Raw genomic sequence first — 18,341 nt, 5'->3', positions numbered from 1 at the left:
AAAAAACTGGAACGTATCCTCTTCTGCTTCTTGTGAAAAGGAAGCGTTCCAATGGTCAGGTGATCCATTTGCTGCCAGCACCCGCTGAAAGGATGGCTGGGCATACCGTGGTTGATGATGTGCAGACATGCGCCGAGACTGCGACATCTCCGGCTCTACGTATACCACGGTGAACAGGTATGGTCGCCGTTTGTGTGACGTGGTTTCCTGCAGATCGTCTCCATGACCGAGCTGCAGTCGTGGATCAAGAAGAGGCGAGGAAGGGCGAATGGCACCGCGAGTGTCGAGGCTGCTCTGGAGCAACTCTGCCGTCCCGAGTCGACCTTCAGTGACTGCAACACAACCAAAGCATTCTATATGGGATTAGTGGAGGGAAGGTACGACGACTATCTCGGGGCTAACCTGGGCGTCGACCAGGAATAACTGACCTGCCTCTTCAAGACGACATTCGGGCCGGGACCTATGGGCAACTTCCAGAAATCCCTGGCCTGGCAGTGCTATCAAGAAGCACTACACATTCGGGATAAGCTCTACAGACACGGCTCGAGAAACACAGGGCCAACCTGCCCGAGATGCGTTCAGAACGACGAAACCGTTCTGCACGCACACTCGTGCAGTGTTCAACCATTTCCGACCTGTGGGCTTATATCGAACGACTGCTGTCACGTGCGACGAGTTTGTTTATCAGCCGAGTCTATCGTCAATATTGTCGCGACTCCTTCCTTCAAACGGGAAGGAAGAGCTATTTTCATCGTACTAGTGACTATGGCGAAAGAATGCGTCTGGTGGACGCGTCTGAACGGATTAAAGACAAATACTTTCCTCTCTGGTGAATCTCTCATCAACTTCTTCAAGTATCATGTGAGAGTAGAGAGGGACGCTTTGTCTAGTGAATGTTTCAACAAAAGATGGGTGAATGTAGCGAGGATGGTATGTGTGAATCACGCAGCCACCTTGAGCATGATCCTATGAACCGAAAAAGAAACAAAGCTAAAACAGAGTTACCTACTTGTAAATGTGTTATTATGTGACATTATTGCCCGAGGTTACCGTGGTCTTTTCGTAGGTTTTTCTTTCCACGGTTGAACCTCCTCATTTCTTGGGGAACTTTTTGTATTGTTTCGACTTCTTTTGTGTAGATCCCAAACGATTTCGATCCGTTTTGATTGTCCCTAATTTTTTTATTTTTTTATTATATTGTTGGTCTTCAGTCGAGTGGAATGAGCACTGCTCATATAGGATTTGTGATGAGCAACCTGCACCCTGTCCCAATGTCACCATGCCAGCAGGTACCCTTTACATAGAACTTGTAGACGTTTGGTTTTCTTTTTACCAGACCTTTGCATGTACTATTTCATTTTCTTTGTGAACCCACCTTGCGCCCACATCCATTCTCAGTCCGCCAGTCGTTGGTGCCTTTCTCTTCGTTTGTTTCGCCAGCTTTACTTTGCTACTGTTTTTCTCCTCCATTCATACATTCACTTTTGGTTTCTTCTGGTGAACTTTGGCATTCTTCTTGGACTCACAGTTGTCCAGGGTGTTGATGTCTCCTCTGTTTTTGCTGTGGTGGACTCCCACAGGTGAGGAGTGGGCTGGTCCACTACTAATAAATAGTGTGGATCAACAAAAATTCTGAATATGAATAGTGTGGAACATAATAATAATAATAATAATAATAATAATAATAATAATAATAATAATAATATCAATATATTATAAATTAACTACCAACAAAAATAATTGGTAAGCTAACTCAAAAAATCATCACCAAAATAGCTGAGAAAACGACAGTGAAGGTATGTAGACTCTTCAAGAATCGATCCTTTTGGTTATATTAATAATAATAAAGGAGTTACGACGCAAAAATGTATATAATTAAATGAACATATTTATCTTCTTCAATATATATTTCAGTATAAAGAATTCATTAAGAGACTTAATAAATCAAAATTCCTTTACACATCTTCAGGAAAAATAAATATAACACCAGAAAACTACATTTGGTTTAAAAATACAAACCGTTCATGGCGAAAAAATTTCACAATTACAAAAACCGAAAAAAATTTTTTTTTAATTTTACAAAAATAAAAACTATTAGTCATAACAAAAATTTTAAATTATATATACACACACATAAGTATATATACATATACATACATATATACATATACATACACAAACATAAATACACACACATACATACACACCTATATACTTATAAACACAGATACATATATAAACACACACACATATATCACACTTACAGATGAAAACAAATACGTCCATTCATTTATTAACAGAATTCGTTGGAAGGCGTTTTTCTTTGACAAGAAAGAACAGATAACTGATTTACCCGAGAATGAATTGAAGTTTAAGAAATTGTTCCGTTCCAGAAACAACCCACCTTATAATTATAGGTTAGATAAGTTTGAAGAAGAAAGTTGGTCGATTGTTAAGAATATTAAGTTTCGTAAATCGCCATGCAAGAACCAGCATTTGAGATATCTTAATACTGTTACCAAACAAGTGAAAAGTAATAAAGGAATTTTCGTTAAATCTGACAAGACCGGAAATATTTATAGACTGAATAAGGAGCATTACAAGGATTTACTTAGGAAGGAGATTGAAAAAAATTATAAAATTACAAATGGATGGACGCTCAGAAAGACTAATTTGGAAGTTAAGAAAATAATGGAGAAATATAATATTGCGAACAGAACTGAACTAAACCTATAGTGCCGAAGGAACCGCGGTTTCTTCTTAGAAACCATAAAATTAAGACCATAAACTTAATTTTTGAACTCAGCCATCTTTGAGGTTTATTTGCCCGGCTAAATCCGACATTGGGATTATTAGTAAAAATATTTTGGATAGGTATATTCCTATTATAATTGATGGATTACAATTGTATTTATGGTCTAGTACTAATCAGGTTATTGAATGGTTTCGTTCTATTGAGAACAAAAGTAATGCTAAATTTATACAGTTTGATATTTCTAATTTTTATGCTTCTATTAACCCTATCATACTAAATAAGGCTCTTTGGTTCTTTCATAACAAGGCAGGGCTTACTGGGGGTGAAATAAAAGTAGTGTTAGCTGCTAGGAAGTCGTTTATTTCTTTTAATGATAAGATTTGGATTCGTAAAGATACTCCTAATGCTTTCGATATTCCCATGGGAAGTTCTGATTCAGCTCAAATAGCGGATGTTGTGGGTTCCTATATTTTGTATGAATTGGCTGATCTATTCCCTATGGTTAGGGGCGGTTTATATAGGGACGATTGTCTTCTTTATATTAGGAATTATTCTACCCAATATTTGCAGAGACTTAAAGGTAGGTTATCTAGATCTTTTAATAGGATGGGAATGAGTATCACTTACGATGATGATGTTTCGCTATCCAATTATTTAGATGTGACACTTAATATAAAAAATGATACGTATAGACCGTACCATAAACCGTCTACTAATCTGGAATATATAAGTAGATTGAGTAACCACCCTAGAAGAATTATTGATAATTTAGTTAGAAATATTTCGATAAGGCTTTCTAAGTTATCAGCTAATCGTGTTGTTTCGATAATGAAGCTCCTTTTTATAATGAAGCTTTAAATAGGGCTGGTTTTAGAGATAAGTTTTATTATGTTAAACCTGAATCTGGTGAGGTTAGAGTAGATAGGGATGTTAGGAATAATAAGGTTAGGTTGGTTAGGATTACCCTAACAATGAAAAAATTTATGATCATACTCTTAATAATGTCATGTGTAATTCTAAATGTTTTAGGTATTTTGCAAAAGGCTTTGATAATATTAAAGATGGTTATCTTTGGTTTATTTTACCATTTGGTCAAAATGTTAAGTCGAATTTGGTAGCTCAGTTTAGGGAGGTAATTAGTAAGCATTTCCCTGCAAATTCGCTTTACGGTAAAATTATTAATACGCATAGTGTTAGGTTTGGTTTTTCCAATACTAAGAACCTAGAGCATATTATTGCAGCGCATAATTCTAAAGTTCTTAAGACAGGCATGAATGGAATGAATAGGGATGAGGACCCTCACTTAGGTAATAATATTATAGGTTCTAAGATTGAGGTAACAGAGATTAATCCCAGGAGGTTACGGTTTGAGGGTCCGAACGTGAGATTAAAGAATATAATGTATCAGTGTAAGGTTAAGAGCGATACAGATGTTAGTGTTTATGTGGGTTGTTCTTCGGATATGATTTGTAGGAGAATTTCTTGTCACTTTAATACGTTTAGAGATAGGAGTAAAATAGCTAGTACTAGTCTTAGAAGGTTTATTTGGGGGTTAAAAGAACAAAATAAGAATTTTTCATTAGAATGGTAAATTATTGGGAGGAATTTCCCTTACGATAAGGGTAGGAAGTATTGCAACTTGTGCAATCTTGAGTTGTTTTTTATTCTATTTTCAAAGCATAAACTAATTAATAAACTAACGTATAATGGGTTCAGATGTGTTCACGTTCGCAAACATACTTATTTTTGGTTTAGATAATTTCATTGTTTATTTTCTCCTATAACTGAATTTTGTTATGATCGGGTATTAGGGTCTGAGTTTTAGTATTTTTAGTTTTGCTATTGCTCTATTTACTTATACGTACATCCGTTCATATACATGTGCATGGGTATACGTGGAAATGTGTGTATATATGTGTATGTATGTGTGTATGTGTATATATGTATATGGGTATGTGTATGTAATTGTGAAATTTTTTCGCCATGAACGGTTTGTATTTTAAGCCGAATGTAGTTTTCTGGTGTTATATTTATTTTTCCTGAAGATGTGTAAAAGAATTTTGATTTATTAAGTTTCTTAATGAATTCTTTATACTGAAATATATATTGAAGAAGATAAATATGTTCATTTAATTATATACGTTTTTGCGTCGTAACTCCTTTATTATTATTATTATTATTATTATTATTATTATTAATAATAATAATAATAATAATAATAATTGTGGAATCTAAAAACAGAAACAATTCCTATCATAGTAGGTGCCTTAGGTATAATAAAAAAATATTCAGACATAACATAACAAAAACACCAGGACTTACAAATATATATAACATACAGAAAATTGCACTACTAGGCACTGCACACATCCTACGCAAAACACTTTCAATACAGTAACCGTAAGAGCATCACAGCAAACCACAGCACGTACCCAAGGCACACAGAGCTGCGCTCGCTAGTGAAGTGAAAGCACGTTATAAAAATAAAACTACTGAATAATAATAATAATAATAATAATAATAATAATAGTCAAGACGAAGAGCGCGATTCGATTGTATAGATATTTTATTTGAACAATATTTCAACAGTACGTCTGTCTTTGTCAAGTTCAAAATAAGAGGTGATTAAAAATTAAAAATTACAGAAATTTAAACGTCTCAATTTTTGATTCATATTTGAATGGTACGAAATCCATTGACCCAGGATTGGGTTCAACACTGGGGTCTAGCGAAACTAACAGGGCTGACAAGCCAACTGTGAGAAAGAATAAAACGCAAAAGCTGTAATTTACATTACGATTTTCCTTAGACACCCGGCTGCTTTGGTGACTTCCAGAATTTCTATATGTTCCAATTCTTATTCTGTGTACCATAAAATCCAATCATCTCAATCTACTTGATTTTTATATTTTAAAAAGGATTGACGTAACACACACAAATGAAAGAAAAAAATAAAGAAAGAGTACTATAGACGAGTTAGATCAATACTAAAAACAGAGCTCAATGCTAAAAACAAGCCGTCCCAGTTATAAGTTACCGCTACAATATCCTTAACTGGACACTAAACGAACAAAGTAATGAAAGAAAAAAAATGTTTTGGAAAAAAGTCTCAAAGGGAGGAGGTGTTGTGGTGGACGCCCAGAGGTGAGGAGTGGGCTGGTCCACTACTAATAAATAGTGGACTGACAGAGTCAGTAATGTCAATTGGCGAGCTACACTTTTGAGATGCGGTTGGTTATTTATTGTTTGACGTCGTTTATTGCAGTTGTTCCCATTGGGACTACCTCATGTTTAAAAATTGTTAGTCTTTTGACACATTGATTGCCTGAACAGGTTAAGTTTCCCTGCTGTTCCCCCATTAGGGGCGAATTGTTTCCATTTTGTATGGGAATTGAGTCTGCACAAAATGACTAGTGATTTATATGAAGTGTTGTAGCTCCTGGAGAGCGTCGACTAGGAGTATAAAAGTGACTCGGAAGGAAGTGTGGAAAATTATGCAGCAGTGGTCGGTAAGCAGCAAAGAAGATACAACATCAGGAGAGAGGTCGTGGAAAATTTAAACCAATTCTGCGAGGAGAGGGAGCAAACGTGATATTAACTCCCCCCCCTCCAATGAAGCCACAGAAGAAACAAGAACAAGAACGATAATTTATAGAACACTATCTCTTACAACAAAGAAAATAGAGATAGCGTCTACCGAAGAAATTGAAAAGGTCCTAAAGCCTATTTTGTTCAAGGTGGCATTCATGAAAAGAGGAAAGAAATTCGGTACCGTTGAGGTACAATTCATGTCAGAATATGACACTAGGGATGATTCTACGATCACCCTGCACATGAACGAGCTGTCTCTTTTACCATCATACTTTGGCAAAAAAAACGACAAAAATCACAATAGAAGGTTACCCATCTGAAATTATATCAGTGTGGCTTCTGGCAGCCATTTGCTCCAATATCAAGAAGGAGGTGACACTGCTGGAGTTCGAGGAGAAAAAAGTGCAGAACTGGTGTGGCAGGAGTCTTCGGGTGACTATTCAAGCCACAGCAGCGAAACTGGAGGAAATTCTAGAATTTATAATTTTGCTGAATGAGACAAAACCGAAATTCTCGGTCCAGGGCAGAATCCCAAGATGTTTCGAGTGCGGACTGAAGAGGTACATAAGGAAAATGTGCTGCCAGGCTCTTCAACCTGAAGCACAAGAAAGAAAAACCAGGAAGAACCAAAGGAACATCAAGTGAAACCTAACGAGGAAGCTCCAGGTGAGGATGGAGATGCAGAGAAGACAGTGGAGAAGGAGAATTGCATGCCTGAGGTAGCTGGACCATCCACATCTACTGAGGTAACTGAATTTTATCAGTGGCCAGCATATTAAAATACCTTTTAAGGTGTTTCTCGCTGACAAGGGAAGAATCCTTTTCGATTAATCCAGAATTTGGTCCGATTCGGGAATAATTTCTGTTAGCTTGTTTCTCTTGTTTCAACACACTGTATATTTAAAGTGAAAATTGTACATATTTAGACGATCTAAAATCTATTTTTCAGCATATTGGCATAGAAATTTTTTTCCTTTGGCCCTTATTTATAGTTGATTTTATATGTGTGTGTGTGTGTGTGTTTTGTTAAGTTTCAGTGAAAGGACTGTGGCCATGCTGGGGCACCACCATTTACTTTGCTACACTTTCACTAAACCCCCTCTGATGTGTGACATTTGGTGGATGAGGGAGTTTGATGTTACTGCCCTTATCTGTGTTTCTTGCTTTGAGGTAGGTGCATCTGGAACTCTTGACAGAAGATCTATCAGGTCATCCCTAAGTTCTGTTTGAATTTTGAATAATGAAAACAAGTGATCAAATGTTATATCTAATTGTACTTTCCTTGATTATCTAAGACTTCTTCCCATCTATTTACAAGCTTTCTAATCCCATCAATGTAAAACCCTTTTGGTTTCAAAGCAAAGAACTCTAAAATGTCAGTTTCGACCTCCTCTTGGCTTGCAAAAGTTATGTCCCCCACATGATTCTGTAAACTACGAAACAAATGGTAGTCTGAATGAGCAAGGTCGGAAAAATAAGGTGGATGAGGAATTTTTTCCCAACCAAGCTCTTCGATCTTCTGTGATGTGATGTTTGCAGTGTGGGGTCGCGCACTGTCCTGATGAAACATCACTCATTTTCGATTCACTAAAGCGGGTCTTTTTTTCTTCAAAGCTTGGTTCAAACGCTCTAATTGCTGACAGTAGGCTTGAGCATTGATTGTTGCATTAAGTGGTGACAATTCAAAGTGAATTACTCCTTTGCAACCCCACCAGATAGAGAGAAGAACCTTTTTCCCCATGAAGTTCCCTTCTCGGTTGTGGTTGAGTTTTTTCCCTTTTACCAAGCCATTGTTTACGACATTTAACATTTTGATAGAAGATCCATTTTTCGTCACCAGTCACAAGTCTATCCAAAAAGGGTGAAATGAGTTCGCGAGAACGGAGAGAAGAGCAAATGTCAACTCAGGATTTACGGTTGCTTTCGGACAATTCATGAGGCACCCATTTTCCAAGTTTAGGAACCTTTCCAAATTGTTGAAGATGACGCTGAACAGTTTGCACTAAGCTTTATTGTCAATTCTTCAACTGATAATGCAGAATTTTCTTCAAGTAATTCCTCAAGGAGCTTATCATTAAGCTCAATGGACGTCCTGTTCGATCTTCATCTTCAAGGCTGAAATCTCCACTTCTGAATTTTGCAAACCATCTTCTGCAAGTTCTTTCATTCAAGCATTCTTTCTCATAAACTGAGTGTATGTTTCGAGTCGCTTCGGCTGCAGAGTTTCTTTTTTTTGTACTCATAAAGCATTATGTGCCTCAAATGCTCTTTGGATACTTCCATGTTAGAAAGGGTTTTAATCAAAGAAATTTTAATTCTATTACTCCGTAAAATAATATTTAATTAGTTTAAATGTACACAAAATGCATAAAAATAATTTTAAACTCCATTAGACATTCTAAAATACTATCAAATTTCATTCAATTTTAAAAAAGGTAAAATCGGGCAGAACTTATGGGATGACCTCGAAGGTGGCCACATTGACCACCACTATCTGACTTCTGTCTTTTAGAAAGTCTTGTAGTCATTCTCCAAGTTTTCCAACTATGCTAAGATTTCGCAGCTTGGGACAAATCATATCACGATCGACTTTGTCAAAGGCTTTTGCAAAGTTGAGGTATATCACATCCACATTTGAGTTGTTGAGCGGCTGCTTTAGCACCCAGTTGTGATGCTGCAAGAGTTGTGTCAGGCAGCTTCTCTCTGGTCGTAAACAATGCTGGGTGTCAGTCATTCTCTTCAAGGAATGCAATTAATTTCCTTTGGATTATTTGTTCCATGACTGCTGTTGTGTGAGGTCAGAGAGATAAGTCTATAGTTTTTAGCATCTGCTCTGCTTCCTCCTTTATGGATAGGGCATATTATTCCCTTCTTTAGTTTGTCCAAGACCTTACTATTTCCGAGGAAGCTCTGAAAAAGTAGCTGCAATTGTTTTGCAAGGACTTATTTGCATAACTTGAGCAGGATTACTGGGAATCCATCAGGACCAGCAGGTGAGTTTGCATCTACATCATCTATTGCCAGCATTACATCCTTTTCTTCAATGTTGATGTATTCAATTGTTATTGCCTCCCGTTCAGCATTTGTAGCGGTAAAGAATTCTATAGGTTTGCTAACTTGCATGTGCCATAGAAGTGTATTGAAGACACGTTTGAACTGTTCAGTTAGTGTTTCACTCATCCTCATTGGGTTTTCTGTAAGGGAGCCATCTTTTTGGAGGAGTGGCTCTACCCTGCAATGCACAGAGGCAGTCCCTTAGCAGACTTAAAGAAGGTTTTGGGGTCAGATTTAAGATTTTTTATGACCCAGGCTTCTCTGTTTGATCTTTCTTTCTCATGGGAGTGCTTCAGTTGTTTCTTAATTTCCAGCAGTGCTGTTTCCAGGTGGGGTTTCTCACTGCCACTGAGTTTTTTGTTGAGGCAGTTTACAGTCTTTGTACGTCATCTCATAAAAAATTTTCTCTCCTTGGGAACCTTGTTTTCATGTGCTATGGCTCTTCTCTCTGAGACAAAATTGTAGCATATGGCTTGCATTACAGACATAAGTTTTCAGTTTCATGTCTATGTCAGTTGTAGAGATCTCTATCTCAATTGATTTCCATTCTGCTTTGTGGTAGTTCAGAGTGGATAGATTTTGGGTACTTCTCATAGGCTGCATGTCTGTGGGTTCCTTTGATCCATACATGGTTAGCTCTATTATGTTGTGATCTGAGGTTAGTGCCGGTGTCACTTTCACATTGTGTATGAGATCCACATAGTTTGTGAAGCAGAGACATCTTTAAGTTGCTGTTACTTCCAGTATATTTTTAGAGAAAGATTGAGATAAGGAGAGATAGGGAGAGCAGAAGAAAGAGAGGTGTAATTTGTATTAATCTATGCGTGCGCAGATGGGAAAGGTATTAGTATATATTTAGAGATAGACTGAGATAAGGAGAGATAGGGAGAAAGGAAGAAAGAGAGATGTAAGTTGTGTTGATCTATGGATGCACAGATGGGAGAGGTATTACTTGGGGTAGGGAAGAAAGATATGTGTCTTTGAGTATATTGCTATAACCTTTCTATAGGCATATTGCCATATACAGACATACTCAATAGATAAATATACAGAAAGAGAGAGGGATAGAGAGAGAAAGAGCGTGTGTGTGCGCGTGCTAGAGAGAGAGAGTGTGTGTGCATGCGTGTGTGTGTGCGTGCTACACAGAGAGAGAGACATAGAGGAGAGTGAAATCAAGAGGAATTGGGAAATTAATCAATCAATCACAGATTAAATCGAAGGGTATAACAGTGCAGTCTTATGTTCTGGGCTTGTGAGTGTAAATAAACATGGAATTTACTTCTTTTCGTAAAATTTCAGTTGACAGAAAAATTAATCCAAAGCGTAGAGTCTAAAATGATTTATATATAAAGACACATGTAGTTAAATATTTAATTTAACAATTAATTCAGTACTCAACTACTGTTTTCCTGGAAATCTACAGACCCCTTTCTGTTTATAGTTTCCAACGAGATTTCCAGGACAGAAAACACGTGCAATCATCAAGTCGCCATCTTGAATATCATATATATGTATACATATATGTATGTGTGTGTGTGTGTGTGTGTGTGTGCGTATATCTGCGCTTGTGTGTGTCTCTCTCTCTCTATATATATATAATTACTTTGCTAAATGATTTTCTACTATTTGAAAATAATATGTATTCTTGTTTTTTATATTATTCATTTGGTTTTTTTAAAGATTATTTTTAATAGATAACTTATTTAACACTAAATTATTTAGAAGTTAGAGTATCATTTCAACATAATATAAGACTTCGATTTGAATAGTGTTGATATATTTTCGATTTTTGATTAATAATATTTGTCTTTATTGTTTATAATATCGTTAAAGGTTTTTTTTATTAAAACTTAGTATATATAAAGTTTAATCTTTTATTCTTAATAATTTTTTTCATTCTTAATTTTATCATTCATAATTTTTTCATTCATATTTTTATTTTTATTTCTACGTTTGTAGAAATAAGTATTCTTGTATTTTTCTATTATTCAATTGATTTTTAATGATAATTAAATAAACGTTTTTAGTTTTAAATAGTCTAGCTTTAACTACTACACCGGTTAAATATGTACTAATATTATCTTTATTATTATTTTAACCTTAAACTTCGTTCAAATTGTATTTAAAACGATAATAATTTATGTAAGTTAGTTTTTGTATATAATATACATGCTAGCATATATTATAATGGATGTAGGGATGATTATGGAATGTTTATTATTTTGATATTTTTAATAATTTTTCTATCTTTATAAAATAAGTATTTTATATAAATTCCTTTGGTACTTATTGTTGGTTGAGATATATATATTTATTTATTATAATTATAGTTCTATTTAAGACCTGACGATTAGCTGTATTTTTGAATAGAATTTATTTTCGATAATTTTAATTGATTTTAATCGATTTAAATTTCCTTTCTATTTGAAAATTAGTTATGAAACACGTGTAGTCATTTTATTATCTTTATCTTATGATATTTACTTTGTATTATATTATACTCATTTATTGTGCTTTTAATTATTAATTTTTCTATATGTGATAGTGGATTTTCATCAATGAGTTCATGAAACTTGGTTCTTTTCCCTAAAACTATATATTTATATATATTTTAATCTGTAAAGCTCAATTTAATTTTAATTTTTTATAAATTGATTTTAATCGAGTTTTTACCTGTAATTTTGGATTTTGTCCCTAAAATTATGTGTGTGTGTGTGTGTGTGTGTGTGTGTGCGTGTGTGTGTATGCATGTATCACACTGCTTTCTGTGCTTATAGTTGGTACTATTGTGGTCATGTGATCGAAGTTTGAGCCCCCAATTGTACCAATTTTCTTTCTGCCTTTACAGTGTAAGCATGGCTGCAAAACTAGTAATGTGCACCAAAGAAGAACAAAGAGTAGTGATCCGATTTCTCTGGAAAAGAGGTGTACGATCAGCTGTGCAAGTGACAGTGTTTTGCTGGCCAACAAACTGAAGCCAGCAATTCGCACCAAATGCAGAAGCCTATTGTCAAAGAAAGTTTTGCTGTTGCATGACAATGCTCGCCCACACAGGGCCACCCAGACCGTTGATGCCATTAATCAATTGAGTTTTAAGGTGCTGGATCTTACCCCTTCTGGCAATCATATCCTTGGACAACTCAAAGATATTTTATGAGGTCGTCGATTTCTACGGATGAACATGTGAAGGAAGCAGTGTATAAATGGTTGCAAATCTAACTGAAAATGTTCTTCTGGGAGGGAATACGCAAGCTTGTGGACCACTGGACCAAGTGCATCACAAAGCAAGGAGACTATATAGAAAAATGACATCCCTGAATTTGGGTAAATGCATTGAAAAAACAAGAGTGCATATCATTTTTGACTCTCCCTTGAATGTGTGTATGTGTGTGTGTGTGTGTGTGTGTGTGTGTATATGTATGTATGTATGTATGTATGTATGTATGTATGTATGTATATATATATATATATATACTGTTGTGTCTGGGGAGAGTCATTTTCTTTTCGTGCCTTAAAATTTAACACACTCACCGTTAAAATTTCCACTTATTATTTTTATTTTCCTAAAATTTTCGTTGCGTCTTGCAACCTTTTGAGAGTCAAAACTATTGAAAAGGTTGCAAGACGCAACGAAAATTTTAGGAAAATAAAAATAATAAGTGGAAATTTTAACGTTGAGTGTGTTAAATTTCAAGGCACGAAAAGAAAATGACTCTCCCCAGACAGAACAGAATATGCTTCAACACACGAAATCACATAAAAAATCTTGCAAACCAAATCCCAAAACGAAATATATATATACACACACACACATATATTTAAATTAAGTAGAAAATGGAGAAATTTTGATCAACAACAATTGACCAACATCAATTATCATTTTTTAATAGAATATTTTATCCCATCTAACAGCCGTTTCTACTTCAAATGTCCTTCGGTGTTGCCATTGAAAATTCTGAGAATAATATTCGTCATATTTTGTAACACATTCGATCTGGAACATGGAGCTTCATCAGAGTGAAGAAAAATACATAAAAGAAAAGAAAAGAGGAAGAGCCTTAAGAAGAAGAATGAAGGCTTAATATATTTAAATCATACCATTTTGCAGTGTAATACTTTGGGACATTGAGTAAATGACTGAACTAGAAATATTAATTGGTGGGTTATATTAGGAGTGACTATGTGGTAAGTAGCTTGCTTACCAACCACATGATTCTGGGTTCAGTCCCACTGCGCGACACCTTGGGCAAGTGTCTTCTACTATAGCCTCTGGCCGACCAAAGCCTTAGGAGTAACAAGGTGTAAAAATGATAAAAAAGTAAAATAAATACTTTACCATAACAGGATACGCCAATAGGTCTAGAAAAAGAGGGAGTGATAGTGCCATAACGTTTAGAAATAATCATAATCGTTCTTAAGTTTATATTAATAGTACTAATTAATAGTTTATCCAAATACAATGCCCATCAATTAATTACATTTATTTACTTACTGATATATTGTAAAGACCAACCACCTATTGTTCGTAATGGGATTAACCAAAGTCCAGCTTTCAATATAATTGGTCAGTTAAATTAAAAAACAAAGGGCAAGTTATTAAGACCAGTATGAGTAGATGTAAATAGAAAAATAAATATTAATCCTTCATTCTTCTTCTCGAGGCTCTTCTTTTCTTTACTTCTATTTATTTTTCTTCACTCCATGTTCCCGATCAGATGTGTTACAAAATATTACGAATATGATTCTTAGAATTTTCAATGGCAACACCATAGGATATTGGAAACGGCTGTAATATGGAATAAAGTTTTGTATTAAAAAATAATATTCGACGTTAGTCAAATATTGTTGCTCAAGATTTCTCCATTTTCTGCTTAATTTAAATTTGATTCCTGATAAACTCTTGTTTATCTTTGTCATTGCCCATATCCTATGAGCATAATATGCTTACGTATGTATGCTCAGGGTTAACATAGGTAATTTATACCGGTAATAAAACGGATATTCTTATTCCTGAGATGGTTATTCCAACCGCTGACTTCACTAACCTTATATTAGGAGTGGTTGTGTGGTAAGTAGCTTGCTTACCAACCACATGGTTCTGGGTTCAGTCCCACTGCGTGGAACCTTGAGCAAGTGTCTTCTACTATAGCCACGGGCCGACCAAAGCCTTGTGAGTGGATTTGGTAGACGGAAATTGAAAGAAGCCCGTCTTATATATTTATATCTATATATATATATATATGTATGTGTGTGCATATGTTTGCGTGTCTGTGTTTGTCCCCCGACATCGCTTGACAACCGATGCTGGTGTATTACATCCCCGTAACTTAGTAGTTCGGCAAAAGAGACCGATAGAAAAAGTACTAGGCTTACAAGGAATAAGTCCTGGGGTCGACATCTTCGACTAAAGGTGGTGCTCCAGCATGGCCACAGTCTCAAATGACTGAAACAAGTAAGAGAGTAAAAAGAGTATATATATATATATATATATATATCATCATCATCATCGTTTGACGTCCACTTTCCATGCTAGCATGGGTTTGACGATTTGACTGAGGACTGGTGAACCAGGCTCCAATCTGATTTGGCAGAGTTTCTACAGCTGGATGCCCTTCCTAACGCCAACCACTCAGAGAGTGTAGTGGGTGCTTTTACGTGCCACCGGCACGAAATGACAGTTAGTGCTCTGGCAACGATCACGCTCGGATGGTGCTCTTAGTGATTGACTGGTACAGGTGCCATCATGATTTCGCTTTCACTTGCCCCAACAGGTCTTTACAAGCCGAGTTTAGTGTTCAATGAAGACGTTGGCATGGGTGCCAGTCTACAAATTTTGTTCGATTTCGATCTCACTTGCCTCAACAGGTCTTCGCAAGCGGAGTTTAGTGTGCAAAGAAGGAATGTTACGCATAAGTGGGCTGGCTACATCCCTGGTAGAGGCCTTGGATTTTGGTCTATCCCTGGCAGAGGCCTTGGAGTTTGGTCTCACTTGGCTTGCCGGGTCTTCTCACGCACAGCATATTTCCAAAGGTCTCGGTCGGAGGTCATTGCCTCGGTGAGGCCTAAAGTTCGGAGGTTTCCTCCGTCTGGCTGTTTTTCTTTTTCAAAATGAGAAGTTAGATTGCGGAACTGTTATTTTAATGAGTTGTATCTATTTATCATCTGATGATATACATCTGCAGCACCAGATGCTCTGGAACCAGTCGTTGAAAGTTCCACTCATGGGGGATCGATGCTAGATGTATCGAACCGATTGTTGTATGTATGTATGTATGTATGTATGCATGTATGTATGTATGTTGTGATAAATAAATTCTCGTACAACCCATTTTCAATCGTTCATTAGCCATATATATATATATATATATATATATATATATATATATATATATATATATTAATCAGGTGAAGGCAGGTTCATGGAGTTACACAGGGTTTCCCATAAACTGGCCTTCACGAGATAAAAATATAGACTGCTCTATTTCTTACACCGTGCTTTTTCTCTGGGCTTATGTTTTTATAATACCGATATATATGTATATATATATATATTTGTATATATATATATATATATATATATATATATATATATACGGAATATATATATATATATATATATACGGAATATATATATATATATATATATATATATATATCGTATGGAATCTCTATGCTAATAGAACCCACGACGAAGCTCACCAAGACATGAACAATAGCTAAGTCATTCCTATTTTTCATATATTATCCCTTCTGATGCGCTCCCCTTCCACCACCCCACTTCGTTCTCTCTAACTAGACACTTATGTTTTGAATTCATGATTATTTATGTATTTTTTTCTCTATCTCACGGGATCTATCGTCTTCGCATCTACTTGTTGAAGTTTTTGCTCCTTAGCCCAAACCTGAGTGAAATCTGTCTCTAACTCCCTTTAAAAATTACGATTTTTAACTCTCATTTCTGTTACCGATTTAAACATTTAATCTCACGTTTAAACACTGCTGTGTTTCTTTCAACTTTTTTCTAAAAACCTAACGAATTTGACCAGCATGATGTACTGCTGCCGGTTCTCCCTCTCCCTCCCTATTGTATTCTATCTCTCTCTCTCTCGCTCTGAATCACCACGTCTTCCAGCATTTCCTCTTCGACTCTCGCGCGCGAACCCAAACATATAACCAGCTCGCTTTCCAACTCCACCACAATTTCGTATGGAATCTCTATGCTAATAGAACCCACGACGAAGCTCACCAAGACATGAACAATAGCTAAGTCATTCCTATTTTTGATATATTATCCGGTACTACTCAAGCAGAGCGGACCCGAACGCGCAGTCGCGCGTCCGCACTAGCTAGTCGTGAGTGGTCGATCCTACGAAAAGTGCGCGCGCGCGCAAATGAATACATGTGCGCGCGTGCGCAAATTAGTAAATAATTTCTTTTAAACAAAGTAAATAATTTTTTTAAAATTACTTTTTTCTTTTCTAAACAACGTAGATAGGTAGAAGGAATAAAAATAACACACTATCTGTTTTTGTTAACTTCATACATTTTTTTTCTTTTAATTAAATTTTGTGAACAAAATAATTTTTATTTTCTAAACAACGTAAATAAATTTTAAAAAAGGTGCACATTGGGATTAGACACTGAGGGAAACTTGATATGCTAGAAATAACAGCTAAACGCAAAAAGAAAAAAAAAAACTGTAACCTTTACCGTTCTCCCACGAATTCCCACACTTCATATCGTAATAATCACGGTACATTGGCTCATCAATATGTGACCATTTCATGTTACCACATGATCCACTTTTATATTTCAGTCTACGTTTTATCCGTGACCAGAATGGGCCACATATCCGTGAAAATCGTAGTTCCTGGCTCCACATTTTCAATGATTGCAGCTTCTAACGTTTCAGCCTTTCTATCAGTTATAATGTTGCAGGTGGCCCTTTTTCTGAGTGACATCGTAAAAGCCTATCACACAAAACTTTTCAACCATTCTGCCAACCTCATATTTCCTCTTGAAAAGCAGGCTTTCATCCACTTGTACAACGTGGTTCAGTCCACCTAATTTTTTCTTATCTTTCAGTAACATGGCTGAAAGATAGGATCGACCACTCACGACTAGCTAGCGCGGACGCGCGACTGCGCGTTCGGGTCCGCTCTGCTTGAGTAGTACCATATTATCCCATCTGATGCGCTCCCCTTCCACCACCCCACTTCGTTCTCTCTAACTAGACACTTATGTCTTGAATTCATGATTATTTATGTATTTTTTTCTCTATCTCACGGGATCTATCGTCTTCGCATCTACTTGTTGAAGTTTTTGCTCCTTAGCCCAAACCTGAGTGAAATCTGTCTCTAACTCCCTTTAAAAATTACGATTTTTAACTCATTTCTGTTACCGATTTAAACATTTAATCTCACGTTTAAACACTGCTGTGTTTCAACTTTTTTCTAAAAACCTAACGAATTTGACCAGCATGATGTACTGCTGCCGGTTCTCCCTCTCCCTCCCTATTGTATTCTCTCTCTCTCTCTCTCTCTCTCTCTCTCTGAATCACCACTTCTTCCAGCATTTCCTCTTCGATCTCGCGCGCGAACCCAAACATATAACCAAGCTCGCTTTCCAACTACACCACAATTTCGTGTGGAATCTCTATGCTAATAGAACCCACGACGAAGCTCACCAAGACATGAACAATAGCTAAGTCATTCCTATTTTTCATATATTATCCCTTCTGAAGCGCTCCCCTTCCACCACCCCACTTCGTTCTCTCTAACTAGACACTTATGTTTTGAATTCATGATTATTTATGTATTTTTTTCTCTATCTCACGGGATCTATCGTCTTCGCATCTACTTGTTGAAGTTTTTGCTCCTTAGCCCAAACCTGAGTGAAATCTGTCTCTAACTCCCTTTAAAAATTACGATTTTTAACTCTC

At 36.2% G+C, this 18,341-nt stretch overlaps 1 protein-coding gene across 1 annotated transcript in view; it reads right to left on the bottom strand.

Annotated features, from left to right (window-relative positions):
- The window catches only part of LOC106880721 (DNA-directed RNA polymerase, mitochondrial), a 272,154-nt gene extending 254,717 nt beyond the window's left edge, over positions 1-17,437 (bottom strand). The window contains exon 1 of the mRNA XM_089341545.1: positions 17,111-17,437. Coding sequence (XP_089197671.1) covers positions 17,111-17,282 — 172 coding nt within the window. The 5' untranslated portion in view covers positions 17,283-17,437. The remainder of the gene's footprint in view (positions 1-17,110) is intronic.
- Between the last annotated feature and the right edge of the window lie 904 nt (positions 17,438-18,341).

The sequence above is a fragment of the Octopus bimaculoides genome, chromosome 24 (assembly GCF_046866305.1).
Source record: "Octopus bimaculoides isolate indiv1 chromosome 24, ASM4686630v1, whole genome shotgun sequence".
NCBI classification, from domain to species: Eukaryota; Metazoa; Mollusca; class Cephalopoda; order Octopoda; family Octopodidae; genus Octopus; species Octopus bimaculoides.
Note: the sequence above shows the minus strand (reverse complement) of the source record. Positions and strands in the feature narration are given on the sequence as shown.